The sequence below is a fragment of the Clytia hemisphaerica genome, unplaced genomic scaffold, assembly GCF_902728285.1.
Source record: "Clytia hemisphaerica strain Z4C2 unplaced genomic scaffold, Clytia hemisphaerica genome assembly, whole genome shotgun sequence".
NCBI lineage: Eukaryota > Metazoa > Cnidaria > Hydrozoa > Leptothecata > Clytiidae > Clytia > Clytia hemisphaerica.
The window spans coordinates 278,738-293,824 of NW_027103287.1; the positions used below are offsets into that span (position 1 = coordinate 278,738).

Genomic DNA, 15,087 nt, shown 5'->3' on the forward strand with positions numbered 1-15,087 from the left:
CTTTCAAAAAACGTTTCGCAAACCACAAGTCTTCTTTCGCAAACCACCGCTACGAAAAAGAGACGGAATTGTCAAAAGAAGTTTGGAGGTTAAAACGAAAAAACCTATCGCCAAAAATCGCATGGAAAACCATCCGACAGTGCCCACCGTTCAACCGTTCGTCGCTGAAATGCTCGCTTTGTCTCGCGGAGAAGCTTGAAATCGCTACATTTCCGAACCCGGACAAGCTTTTGAATTCCAGGAATGAACTGATTTCAAAATGCCGTCACGTGAACAAGTTCACTTTAAAAGTTCACGACACCAAGGACTAAAATGACGTCAATTTTTGACGAAGACCCTGCAATGTTATTTTTTGTAAGAGCAACGGAACTCTAGTTTTTTAAAAAAACTTATTTTCAACTGAGGATTGTTTGTAAAAACATGAAACTGCCAGTATTGAAAAAATAATTTTCATTACTTTAACTACGATATAACGCTTCTAACTTCGGTTGGTTAAGCACTCTTTTGATGGATGAAAGCATTGCTTCAACAAATATGCATCAAGACAAAAATATAATCTATACTGTCAAACAACAACACAACAAGCTGAAAGAGGTCAAGTGAGTTTGGAGTAAAATTAAACTAATATTAAAGTTAAACTGAAAAGGTCAGATTTTAGATTTCAATTTTTCACTTTTAACTGTGAGATGGATGAATTGGGAATACAAATCACCCAGGAAAAAGGATCGTATCATTTATACCCGAAGAACGTTTTTATGTGTGTTTAGACGAAGTCTTTCTTCTGTGACATCAGAGATTTTTCATGTCAGGTCATTAAAGCTAGTTTGGTCTTATGAAAGAATTTTACAAAAAAATCCTTTTCTACTTTATTAAAAGAATGACGGTTTGTAGAGTTGAGAAATCTTTTTATCATTTTCTAAAACACCCATCTTTGTAAACCCTGTGAACACCCTGTACGATAGGGGGGGGGGAGTGCGAAAATCAATGATAATTATAAACAATAAGATGACCAAAGCGATCAAAAGGTAAAACACAACATTGTATTACCAATAAACAAAAGGGCAAACATGCAGTAGAACCATAAATTTACTCATCCATGCATTAAGCTTATTTCCAAAAGTAGAGTTAAGGTATTAAATATCCAAGGAGTTAAAACCGTTGTTCATAAGTCGATATCAAGAGAGTCAAGTGTTCCATTTTCATATATCCATAATAGAGTGGATATTCAAGGGCGTAAAGTGTCTCAACAGAAAGAAGATTAACCAGGGGGGGGGTTGATGTTTTCAAAAATCAATATCCTCAAAAAAGGGGGTAAAATTCTTTCTGGAAAAGCCTATTGACCAAAGTACAAAGTAACAACACTTTGCACAATTTGAACTTGAAAACAATACAACATCATAAAGAAGCCAACAACAAAAGTCAATCCGTATCACTATCAGAAGTTGACGACGCCGACGTGGAACTATCCGAGACGGTTTGCGACACACCGATTCTCAAAACGAGGCCATCGTCATTATCTTCAGTTGAAGCACCACCAACTAAATTATGTTGTGAAGAATTTCGCAATCCATCGTAATCATCATCAAAATTAGACGTAGTGTTTGCTGAGTGTAATTGTTGACGCCTGGCTCTACTACTACTGCCAGTTAGCCGATTATTGACTGAGTGTCTGTTATGAGTAGTGGGCGATCGTGAACGATGCCGGGCGCTCGTTGAGTGACCACGATTCTCACGCCTGGCGCCACGTTCACGTAACGGGTATGTTTGATTGCCACCGTAAACTGGAGACATGTCTGGGTCATAATTGACGCTATTACGGCGTGTCCCCGTTGTCGGGGAACGGGGTGGTTGGTTGATGTAAGTGTTATGATGGTTGTTTAATGGAGAATCTGGTTCCACCGATTCCACAGAGTAGTCACTGTTATTATCATGTTGATAATTGTCTAGATTAATAGTATTGTCGACTTCGTGGAGTACTGTAAAACGAGTGGGTGACGATTCAGAGTTGTATGAACGCGGTGATGGGATATTATATGATACACAGCTGTATGTCTCATCGTTCAGTCCACCTCGATTATTTCCACCCCCACCTCCGCCAGTGCCGCCACTGCGATGTTGATGGTGGTTAGTGTTGTTAGGAAGGCCACCACGTGAATTGCCATTTGAATGATTTTTAGATGCAAGATCGTTGACGATTTCTTCAAGTTTGGCAATACGACCAAGAAGCTCGTTTGTAACATCTACAATTAGAATAGTAGATTATTGAAATACATCTATTAAACCTTAGTTAGAGAGAGGACTATCAAAGAGCTACATTAAATATTTCTCGAGAGAGTACGTGGTGATTTAAGCTACATCAATAGACCCTTTCATATATTACGTCACAAACTCACTGGCGTTTTCAAACAATTTCCATGGTGATTATGTCCCTTGAGACATTAAATGATTTTTTTAAGAATAGAAAGTAGTGAAATAAATTCCGCTGGGAGTTAATCACCATGGCAATAATTTCAAAACAAGGCAAGTGATGTTCGTGACGTAATTTATGAAAAAGTCAATTGTATCTTTTTTAATAGAGTGAATAATCATGCAATCAAAAGATATCAAACAAAGTTATAAGCTGACTGACGTCTAAAAACGCTGTTTTCTGCTGTTTTTTGGGGTCAATCACTTATTAATTTTGTATCATGACTTTATATTGAATTAATATTTTAGTGAAATTTTTTCGCAGTGATGACCACTCAAGATCAAAAAATCTCTCTAGTGAAAATGAAAGTTATAGCACTTTTCTACAAGATCTTCATTTTTTTCTTCTTCATTTTCATCTTCGTTTTTAGAATTTTTTAAAAGACTTTTTTATTTCAAATTGTTTCACTCACAAATATCTCTCCAATGATACCAAATTTATAAAGATTGAAGAATTCCTTCAAAAGTTATAGGTAAAAGAAAAAAAGAGTGCACACTTATCGTGAACAGACTTTAAATACCGTCTCCGAAAAAAGCTCATTTCCATTCCCTCCACAAGCTGACTACGCCGCTAAGAGGACGGAAGACGTCAAACCTCTGTGAGCTCGCCAATGAAATTGACTCGAACAAAATCCTATCTTATTCCACTTTTATTGAAAGCTTCAGGTTGTGAGGTTTAATGAGCGAAAAATTGCGAACACAACAACTAAATCCTGGAGTTATTAGTTATTATAAGACATTGTGTCATCTAGATTTTGAGAAAATGGAAAAGGTTAAGCTTATCCAGGGACGGACGATAACTAGAATCTCAACCGTGTATATGTTTTAAGGTTTTTTTTGCATACCATCACCCCATTTTGTTATTTTATAAAAAATATACTTAAAACTTTTTGGGCACATTTTGACATAGAGACCACCCTTTTTTGATCCATTAGGACAAATTTTGTCTTCTCATTTTTTTACACAAATTGATATCTTTAGATATTTTGACTGAGAGTAAAAATAATTGAACGAAATTATAATACAAAAATTCTGAAAAAGGTCTGAAAAATGAAAAAAAAATCACATATTTTAGTACAAAGGTAACTAGAAAGTTCTCAAATTTTGTCTGGGTTCCACCTTTTTTGGTATTTTAGTACCCTATGGTTTTTTGAGTATACCACCACTTAGATTTAAGTACCGACCAACCACCCCTCCTGGCTCATCATGAGGAAAGAACATTTTTAAAATACCTTGAAAATGGGAGCGTAGGGCTTGTACGCAGTTGTGACTATTCTGTTCACCAAGTGTCAAAAACATTTCACAACCATTCTCACACATCACAGTTCGTTTTGCGCAAACTTCTATATGTGACTTGTGGTCTTTTCTCATCACGCGAACATGGCAACCCTCATAGGTGCAAGGAACCAAACCATACTGGCAAGATGCAATATGTCCTTGGAGATTCTCCAAAGCAATGATATCTGTACAACCACGATTTTTGTTGTCACAATAAATCTTCTGTTTGCTAATGATGTTCTTTAATAACGGCACAACAGATTGTAAATCACGTTTATGGACTGGAGCACGACAATGTGGACAAGATTTCTGGTTGGATAGCCATGTTTTGATACATTGTGAACAAAAGACGTGTCTGCATGGTGATTCGACAGGATCTTCTAATATACATGTACAGATACAGCAGATGAGCTCAAGATTGACTTCACCTTCTGGAAAGCGATCTATATCCCAACCCATTACCACGTTTATTTATTTGTGTATTACTATTTTTCCGACTGAAATTATAAAAGCATCATCATAAGTTAAACAATTTTTTAATTTTCACAAGCCCCTATGTCTCAATGAACTTGAGAAACATTTGATCTTTAGCCAATCTAATCATGTGTCCCATCCCCCCTCTAAAAATGATCCCTCCAATAACTTGAGAAATAGTATTTCAACTACTTACTTAATAAGCCTTACCGCTCAAATACCACATATTTTGACAAATTTCCCCTTTTTGAAATTTTACACGAAAAAAAGAAGAAGATACATTCCTGACCGTAAAAGTAGGATTCATGTTAATCATCACCCCCTTTTCTTCCAATATTTAGTACCCTCCTTCAATTCCCTTTTCATAGTATCCCATAGTGCGCAGAGGGATCTCAAATCCCCAATTATAGATACTGCACCCATCTTATCTGGGGCTGTTCACATAGTACGTACGCACTAAGGGGTGCTTTATCAAAAGCATATGATTGCGTATAGGGGGAGGGGAGGGGTTGAAAGAAAATGTATGCACGCAAAATATGTTTTTTAAAGCCCCTTCTTTTACATGTAAATCATGTGAAAGAGAATAAAGAGTGAATTGTTGTCCTGTTCTCCCAAAATAATAAACAACTTCAAAAGCAAAGAGGACGTGGAGACTTTAAGATGATATAGACCTTTTTAACTTGATGTTGTTTTGTACATATCCATTTCCTGATTTCAATCAATTTTTGACTAGATCAAGGGCCTTTTTGTTGTAAAAAAAGTGCTATGATTTTGCATAAATTATGCAGGTTTTGGGGAAATTTCCATAAAATCATCTAGGTAGTATAGTATAGGTCTTTTTTTCATTTTGAAGACCCCCCAAAAATCATTTTTTCAGAGCTAGTACAATTTTGCCTAAGAACGCAAAAAATTGCAAAAAATCACAAAAACTGTGGGTTTTCAAGCTTGGTAACATTCAAATTCTGAATCAGCACCCTCAAATTGACTAAAATCAATGGTCTAAAAGCTGGCGTTTTGAATTTTTTCTTTATTTTTGAAACTTTAACAATCCACTGGCCATGGTCTATATCAAACGATCGGATCTCTAGGATTAATACTTTCAGAGTAATGTCCAAATAAGTCAAAATTGTCCCGTAATTACCAGGGAATTACCCAAGATGACTATACTAAATTTTTTTATTTTATTGTTTTTCGAAAGAAAGGATCATATTCTTTAAAGAAAAATGTCAGAAAAAAACCCATTAACAAAAATATGTTTTTTGTAGTTGAGAATTGATCCTGTGAAGATGAAAAAATTTTGGCAATGCATTTTTTTCGTAACGCTGAAAAACTAATTTTTCCAGGCGGTCTGGCTCTATAGGGTCAATAATCGGAACAGATCGATGAAGGATCGATAAAAGATCGATAAATTACTTAAATTGATTTTTCCAATATTATAAGGGATTGATAGAAGATTGAGCTCTAAAAATCTTGAGTATCAATCCTTCCATGATCCCTTATCGACCTTTTTTAAAAATTGATCCTCTATTGATTATATATTGATCCTCTATCCATTACTTATCAATCTATTATCTACCTTAAATTGATCATTTATCGTTTATTTATCCATTATGTATCTATCTAAAATTGGTTACGGAATTATATATTATCTGTTATCGAGTCACAATCAATCTTTTATGGAATGCTCGTTATTTGCAATGCCCATTTGTCTGTCCATCACGGTTTTAAGAGTAATCTCCGAGCAGATTCAAATTCTCCACATAACTTTCACTGATAGCTCACCTTTTTTAAGTTTTTTGTTTTTATTCAAAATAACCGAACGCTGATTGGAAAATTAGAAAACACCCGTCGCCTATCGCCTGATGGGATTAACAGACAAGTGTGTAACTTGCCGCGCGAGCAAAGTCACATTCGTGTTTGTTCCACTACGGACTTTTTTCATATGTTGATTTAAAAGCCTACTTGGTTATTTTTTAATACACTGTTCATTAACTCAAATCAAATTACTTTGGTGGTTTGGTGAAATGGTGGCTGAATTGCTGTCCCATGTTTTATCAGTTAGAGCAGTTGACTGTATATATTAAGAATCAATTGTTTGATTGGATCGATAAGATCAATATCATATGGGATCAATATATAATTCTAAGATCAATAATTTGATTGAATTGATGTAAGATCGATACCGTAAGTTGGTCTAATATCAACTTCCCTCGTCTTATTCCAACACCCTTCTTTAGAGAAAGGAGTAATATGAAAGCTTGAATCACTGATTTTAAAAGGATTATTCCTCTCTGACCACTAAGCAAAGAAAAACAGTTTCAACCTTTTTATAATTTTCAGCTGATAAAAAGGGTGTCTGAATGAGAGGAGGGGTGTCAACATTAGACCAAGTTATGGTAAGTATTGATAAATGGATCCTGACCAAAAAAATCTTGAGTATCGATCCCCACTTGAACCCTTATCGAAATCGATAAGTACCGTAAACGGCCATAACTTGTAACGAAAAACATGTTTTTTGACTAAACAATGCTATATCTTTTAACCTAGAAAAGTTATAGCAATGAAACTTTCACAAAATAAGCTTCTACCTTATTCCTTTTTAGATTACCATTCATTAATCCAAACAGAAAGTTCAATCAAAAACGTTGTTAATCCAAAGACGACCAAAAAATTTTCTTCAAAGTCCACAACTTGTAACGGTGCTAATTTCATAACATAACAACAACAAACTGAACACGCGCCAACTCTATCACATGAAAATAATTTGTTTTCAACAAATTTTAATAGCATAATTAAAAAATAGCGCAACGATGGAGTGCGATGTTGTAGATAAAAGACGGATCGATTTGGGAATTATGATAATTTCTCACACATGCAAATTCATAATTGGTTTGGCTTTTTCATCGAGATAAAAGAGCATTTACAAAAACAGCGATAGAAAGACGGGGGGGGGGGGGGGTTGTGGGGGGCAGACGGGGCATTACTAAGCGAAGAAGCCCCTTAGAGAAAGGTAACGAAGATCTGGAATTTTGAACCTTCGACGAGTAGAATGTTTCCCCTACACTACACATCCATCTCAATTAAACAAAAAAGTCTACTTTAATTGGATCAATTTTTGCGAATTTGTATTTTCCCCTTTTGCAAATGTTTGCCATTCACGAAAATAAAATCTTGCTAAATTGCGAGGGATATGACTTAGTTGCGATGTTTTTTTTTTTAAGAAACACACTTTTAAGAAACATGAGGCTCAGAATGTCTAAAAACTAAGAAACATCTAAGAAACATGCCTGAGGCTGAAAATGAGAAAATAACATTTTTTAATTCGGTTTTTTTAAGAACCTTCCAATCCAGCCTTTCATAAGGCTGATTATGTCAAAAAGTTTTGAAACATGTAAGAAACATTTAAGGCTCAAAAGGCCGATTTCTTAAGAAACATTGAGGCTGCTTGGTAAAACTAGTTTCTTAAAAAAAAAAAAACGTGTATTCAATATTCTTTTTTTTGCCCTGCAAAATTAAATATTGCATAAATTAATCAGATTAAAGTATGCTGAAATGAAAACGAAATGAGAAATTGTAGAAAAAGTTGGTGTCACGACGGCGTGTTACGGTAACAAATCAAGCACCATCCATCATCCGTATCTTATTGTGATTTTACCATCTTCTTACAGGACTGAAAATTATGAAATAACGTATAGATGGAGGTCCATGAAAATTTCTTTGAGTGAAATATGTTGCTGAATTCGCCAAGGTTGTAAGGCACAGTCTGGTAAGGCAAGAACTTGTCCCTTAATAAAGTGGAAAGTTTTATCGAAATAAAAAGTACTAGAAGTTTTTGACTGGAGAGATTCAATCATACTCTTTATTTTCATAAAGAATAGAACACTTAAAACGTGAAAACTTTCTCGGTAAGAATCATTTGTGAATAATATTGTTATTGGTTATTATTATTTGAGTTTCTTCGTAAAAAGACCGCCTTGCTCTTTCAAATTTTAAGTTTGACGCATTTTTTTGGCGGTGATAAACACAAAATGAAGGCATTCAAGGAAGATTATTGACTTGAGAAAGTTTATACATTTAAATAATGGAAATTCGACCAAGATCTATTCGTCCCCGTTGAAAGAAATACTCTACAATTTCAGCTGAAATAATTGACTGTAATTTCATCCCCATTTGAGATCTAATGTAAAAAATTGCACTCCAAAATCATCTTCATTGCGTATTTGAAGCTTGGAACAATAGAATTTCTATCCCCATAGAGATTTTGATAGAAATTTTCAGCCACCCGTTGTGGAAAAAAATTTCACCGGGGCTGTGAGATAGGTGTTTCGGCATGACCAAATTAACCCTGTTATAGGAGATTTGTAAAAATTCAAGAAGAAAACGGGTTTATTTTATTTCTCGTCTATACCGTCCCCGCCTGTCCGCCCGAATGGAGTTCTGCGATCACAAAGCGAAACGTCCATACAGTGTTAGATGTACTTTCTTTTACATCCCTGTCTCATACTGTAACTAATTTCGAAACATGTTTGAAGGAAAAATAATCACTTTTGATTAAAAAAGTTCTTAAGAAAAAATCAAAATTAGCGAGTACAGGGTGTGTTTTTCTTTTCCGAAGCTCTTAATCCTTCTTGCATTTCTTATATACTTTTAAAAAGTTGGCTCTGATATTTACTCCTCATTCCTGAAGCAAACGGTTGCTTTTTTCTATCCGTCAAATCTTTTGGCCATTCTTTTTCAGCAAATCGAACAAATTGTAGAACTTATTTCAATTGAATTTTTCTTATAAAAGAAACGCACTTGAAGAATCTTTAACCCCCTGATTGTAAAATTGTTGATTACAGTTTAAAAACGAATGATTTTATTGATTTCTTTTGAGGCACTTTTATAACACCAGTCTTGTTACAATGCAATTTATGCAACTATGCAATTTATGTTTAATGGAAAAATACCATATCATTATGTCAAAACAAAAACAGTCAAGGATTATACCCTAAATAAGAGATATACTCTTTAAGAGAAGGTCTCTTAAAGTAGGAGATTTCTTTCTCTTAACTAGGAGACTTTTCTTTCTTTGTTGATTTTTGGCCTTCTCATCATTTTGCGCAAGTTTTGAACTTCATAGATCGACTCAGCACGTTTTTTCTCCCTTCTTAGTAGAGGCCACTATGTCTTCCCGTGTGCAGCAGCTTGTGCAAAGGGATTTTATGATTGAATATTGTTCCTTGAATGTAGAAGATCAAAATTTTAGAGGTGGGGTCGGGTGTGACTACCCGTTGCCATGGAAACTGACGTCATTGGTTACTATGGCAACCAAAATAAAAAATCGTCAAAATTGAATTTTTTTTGTTTCATTCGAAAGAGCATGAAAAACTGATAAAGAAAAAGGTCACAACCTATATCTGAAAATGAATATATAATGGAGATATTAAGGAAATAAGGCAAAATGACGTCATAAAACGATGACGTCATCGAAAAATAAAAATTTGCCAAAATTCAAAAACTTTTCGTTTTTTGGAAAGAATACCTTCCAGTGAACAAAAAATATTATTACGAAAAAGTCTGAAAATCCTTTTTAAGAAGTCTATGAGCCAAAATTGATATTTTTAAATTTTGCCTGTAATGTGCTTGGGCAAGCTCCAACCTTCGACAGGCAAAAAATGAAATTGTCAATTTTGGCCAATAGACTTTTTTTAACGAATTTTCAAACGTTTTCGTCTTAATATTTTATGTTCCCTGGAGGGTCCTTTTTCCAAAAAACCAAAAATTTTCGAATTTTGACAAATTTTTATTTTTCGATGACGTCATCGTTTTATGACGTCATTTTGCCTTATTTCCTTAATATCTCCATTATATATTCATTTTCAGATATAGGTTGTGACCTTTTTCTTTATCAGTTTTTCATGCTCTTTCGAATGAAACAAAAAATTTTCAATTTTGACGACTTTTTATTTTGGTTGCCATAGTAACCAATGACGTCAGTTTCCATGGTAACGGGTAGTCACACCCGGCCCCACCTCTCAAATTTTGATCTTCTACATTCAAGGAACAATATTCAATCATAAAATCCCTTTGCACAAGCTGCTGCACACGGGAAGCTTTTTCGCGACATAGTGGCCCCTACTATCGAGCAAAATTTGGTTGAGTTCTGCTTTTGTTTCGTGGACCTAGGATGGTTAGGGTCTATCAATCTAAAGGACGATCTGCATCATGAGAATTTCGTGAAAAGTAATAATATAGATCAGGCCATATTTAAGAAACGCGTTTAAGCGCGGTCAAAACGCGGGTCAAACAGAAAGTGAGTCGCTCTTGTCTCTCCTAAATAAGGGGGTTTGAGAAAAAACGCGTTCTGAAGGTCGAGGGTGTTTCTTCATTATTTTAAAAATTACGTCAACACATGCTAATAAGGCTATTTATGATTTTTCGAAAAGGTATTTTATTTTGGTTTTTGGGTTATCGGAATCAAGGAAACGTGATCTTTCACGTGATTTTATTTTCATATTGCGCAAATAGTCTGCTCTGAAGTAAATTTGTGAAATGTACAGAATTCTCCTAGTTAAGGTAACGTTCACTTAAATAAGAGACTGAAAATCTCCTAGTCCTAAATAAGGTAAACCTCTAACTTGGGTATTCTCTTATTAAGGGTATAATCCTCAACTGAAAAACTAATTAACGAGAGAACTGAACTGATTTCAACCTGCAGACACGTCAATAAATAAATATCTATTAAAAAACTTTAAAAAGGTCCCTCCGGATCCACCATTAGCATTTTATTTTACAATTATAAATTAATTTTTAATAGGCACGCATCATTTTTATCACCTTTTCACTTTTTATCAATTTTTTCACTTTTTTCAATGTTTTAACTATTGTAAAAAAAGAGAAGTATGTTTTGATTTTAGAGGGGGTTTATCTAAAGAATCCTGCATTACTAAAAGACAAAAAGAACGACAAATTTCATAAAAACCGACATATTTTGCCATCCACAACCCCGACTGAAAGTCACTGTACCACCCCTAGCGATTCATTCCTCTTCGTTTATCATGGGAATTAACTAATTAACAAAGGCGTTGTGGTATAGTGGACATCAACCTTGATTCCTGTACAGGCGACCAAGGTTCGATTCCCACTCACAACGGTTCACTTGGCAAGTGAACAAACCTTCGCTTGTGTCAACTCATGCCATATGAGGGGAATTGGGTATTAGTCAGTTCAAGGTGCTGACTGGATGCTTACTCAAAGCATCTATAGTTGCGAGAATGGGCTCCCAGAGCCTCCTGTAACTCAACCATAATAGAATAGAGAACTACATGTGGTCTAAAAGGACGACAAATTACGCATGCGTGTTACTATGCAGGATCCTTTAGAGGAACAGACTATGTTATTCACATCTGACGATTGCTAGGAGAGCATGAAACTCTGAGTTATGTACAATTTTTAACTTGTCAAGGAAATATATTATTTAATTTTATTTAACACCAGTCTAACTATGATTAGTTTTCGTATAGGACAATAGGAAGAAGAACTTCAGCTGAGATCCTTCGGTTACAATGGTTGATTGATTTAAAATGTAAACATTGGTAATTATCCAATTTATGCATAGAAACGTGTCTTCGTTATGAAATGTAATCTAGCAACTTCAATCGAAGAATACGGAAGCACAAAAAACTGTACCAGCTGCGGATTTTGACTCAGCAAGGCCTCGTCTTTCTTCTTTCTAACTTTCTGGAAATCGCATCGTAAAAGGACGTCATAATCGCACAAGCGTGGGGGTTTATTGGAGTGACCTGATCATTTTCACTTTTTCATCCTCATCTTTGCAATAAATTATTTAATTGGGTTTGTTTTGCTTGATTAACGTGTAGTTTACCATTTCGAACATTCCCTGAAAAAATGAAAGAAAATGAAGCAATCAACGTGGAGAAAACGTAAATAAACAAAGCTGTTGCAAGTAAAGTCCATGTTGCAAGTTATGGCCGTTTACGGTAATTTATCAGTTTTTTATGGATTCTTCATATCAATCCGTTCAGATAGACCTTTTTTCAAAGAGGACGTCCTGTTGAATAATGTAGTCCAGCCATAAAAACAATGACAGAGCCATGCATAATTACTGTATCATGCATATTGTAATAATTATGCATGGTTTTATCATTGTTTTTCTGCTGGACTACATAATTATTCAACAGGGTGGCCTCTTTGAAAAAAGGACTATTATTGATCCGTTCAGATTATCGATCCTATCCTTATCAGGACCCTGTCGACGCACCGGACTTAACGAACACCGGACACGCAAAAGTCCGGTGTAAATTGAGAATTTTTTACCACCGGACAATCTCTACACTGGACTTAAGGAAGTTGGATGTCCGGTGTCGAAGAAGGATATTTTTTTCCACCGGACAATCAAAACACCGGATATGACCAGTCCGGTGCTTCCGGTGTTCCTTAATTTTTTGTTTCATAAATGTCCGGCGTCCAAAATTCCCTGTATGCAACACCGGACTGACACCTGACTTATTGCATCCGGTGTAGCGAAAGGATACGTTTTGCCACCGGACAAATACACCGGACAGTCCGTTGCACTTGCGGTGTGTCGGCAGTCAGGGTCTATCAAGCCCGACCGCCTGGTTATTTCCATATCTTACTTCTTAAATTAAATTGAATATATTTATCCTACAAACAGACAACACAGCATGATAACCCCCTAAAGGTTGAGCAATTAAGCATCACGGACAGCTTAAAAAATTAAAAAAAGAGAAAATTAGAAAAAATGTATGAGGGAACTCTTGTGGACAAATTGTGACATCAAAATACCTTAAAAAAATCTTTCAAAACAACAAAAAACACTTTTAGCCTTTTTCAAAGCCACCGATATTTGATTGTAGAAAATTAAACCCCATACTGCCATACTTTTTATTAATCTTACCCATCCATGAATTTCAAGGGCAAAAGATCCTTGGCGACCAGAACCAAGGTGAAGAGAACAGCTGGGTAATAATTCTCTACCAAGAGACGTCCTTAGATCGAAAAGCGCTTATCGGTCTTACAGGCAATCTCCTTTTTGAAAATTTGTGCCGTTCCTCGATCACAGGACAAGTAAGTTTCTTGTTTAAAAGATAAAGTGCTTAACTGAAAACATTGAACATTTTTTTTATAAGCGAATTCAATTTGGGTTTTATTATGATGAACATATATGGAAACGGCATACCCATATTTGGAATCTGCCGAGTATCCTTGGCTTCATGTTCTAGAAAAAAGTAGGTTCATAAAGAAGAATTTGTTGTGGTTAGGCTTAAACCATGGAAAAACAAAGATGGCTTCTGCTTACAAAATGAATATCAATCAAGAATAACAAATGACACAAAACAAGAATTCTGTGATGTGGTTTTTGGTTGAAGCTTGAAGATTTTGTCAATTTTCTCATAAAGGATTCAATACATGTCATGGGGCACAAGAGAATGGTAAGACAAAGAAAGTTTATTAGCAAGTGGCAGCAACTTTTTCATCATTACATCATTTCTGCTAAAAACTGTCCTGAGCTGAGACAAAAGAAATTCTGGTTGAATTTTGAGATAAATTTTATACATTGGTTTGTTGATTTCTAACATGATTTTGGGTATTTGGTTAATTTGATAGACCTTTTGATAGACACAATCTCATGTTGAATATTTTAATAATATTTATTTAGCTAACTCCAGCATCATAGAACAAAAATAAATACACAACCAACCAGCGACAAATCGCACTGCGAAATACAAAATTTGTAAATACTTATAGAATGACAAAAAAGACGGGGGTAATGTTATTATAATATGGGTAAAAGTACCCCTTTTTTAACCTGACTAAAATTCGAGCCATTACTAGGAACCCTACGGGGCCCAAGGCGTTGAGTATGCACCCCCGCTACAATGACAAGCCGTTACTAGCAACCCTGACCCTACCTAACATCAATTCCAAACAACAAAACCCCTGGAAACACAAAATCGTAGATAGGAAAAAAAACCATGTTCGACTGACGGTCAATTTTTATCAACTTCCCTCAAGTCAGGAAGGTTGTCGAAATTAGAAGAATGATGTTGACATTAGACCAACTTTAGGGTAGCATTTCTTAATCAGTATAGACCTACCGTCAACTGCTCTAACTTGGCACTATCTGACAAAACATGGCCCATGCCAATTATTGTCAATTACATGGGAATGCCAATTATATATTATATGCCAATTATTTTGGGAAAAACTCAAATCATTAAAACTGTATAGCCTTGAAAGACGGAGAGAGCAGTATCAAATAATTTATACCTGGAAACGTCATTGAAGGCAACGTCCTGAATTTTGATTATGACGAGGTAAAGGAGGCATTTCCTGCCATATAAATCAGAGATTGGGGAGAATTTGCAATCTAAAAGCTGTCAATATCAAACACAAAAATATCTAGAGGGGAAGTCTTTCCCAAGAAGGCCCTCGATTATTCAACACCCTTCCCAGACCAATAGCAATAAGAGATTTGACAAACTGCCCCAAAGAAGTATTCAAAAACACTTAGACACCTTCCTCACAACTGTTCCGGACAAACCTCTGCTTGCCCACTATTTTAACCTTAGGCAAGCTGACTCCAACAGCCTCAAGGAAATGTCGAAGCATCAGACTCAACGAGTTGGATGAGCTGTTCAAGCAAAAGCCAAAAAGAGGTACAAATAAGTAGGTAGGATGCCATGGGACGGCAATTCAGTCACCATTTCACCGAACCTCCAAAGTCATTTGATTTGAGTTTTAGAAAGGCATTTAAAAAAATACACTATTTCTCTTTCACACCTAGTAGGCTTTTAAATCGAAATATGAAAAAACTCCGTAGTGGAACACACGCGAGTGTCTGTG

General features: G+C 35.5%; 3 protein-coding genes across 4 annotated transcripts in view; 1 reads left to right on the top strand and 2 right to left on the bottom strand.

Moving 5' to 3' along the window:
- Positions 1-15,087, bottom strand: part of LOC136808750 (ubiquitin carboxyl-terminal hydrolase 22-like) — a 151,219-nt gene that overhangs the window by 52,423 nt on the left and 83,709 nt on the right. The gene's annotated exons all lie outside the window — the stretch shown is intronic.
- The window catches only part of LOC136808768 (casein kinase I-like), a 57,863-nt gene that overhangs the window by 20,637 nt on the left and 22,139 nt on the right, over positions 1-15,087 (top strand). The gene's annotated exons all lie outside the window — the stretch shown is intronic.
- On the bottom strand, positions 1,188-4,241 carry LOC136808727 (uncharacterized). Its single transcript, XM_067065273.1, has 2 exons — positions 3,699-4,241; positions 1,188-2,240 (listed from the first exon to the last, which is right to left on the bottom strand). The coding sequence occupies exons 1-2, from the start codon at positions 4,201-4,203 to the stop codon at positions 1,420-1,422; spliced, it is 1,326 nt and encodes a 441-aa protein (XP_066921374.1). The 5' UTR covers positions 4,204-4,241; the 3' UTR covers positions 1,188-1,419.

What these genes read in the sequence shown, in the direction of transcription:
- LOC136808727 (XM_067065273.1), bottom strand. Translation starts at nt 4,203, where the DNA reads ATGGGTTGGGATATAGATCGCTTTCCAGAAGGTGAAGTCAATCTTGAG. An exon ending in CCTACGCTCCCATTTTCAAG is followed by an intron (nt 2,241 to 3,698) that starts GTATTTTAAAAA and finishes TTCTAATTGTAG; the next exon opens with ATGTTACAAACGAGCTTCTT.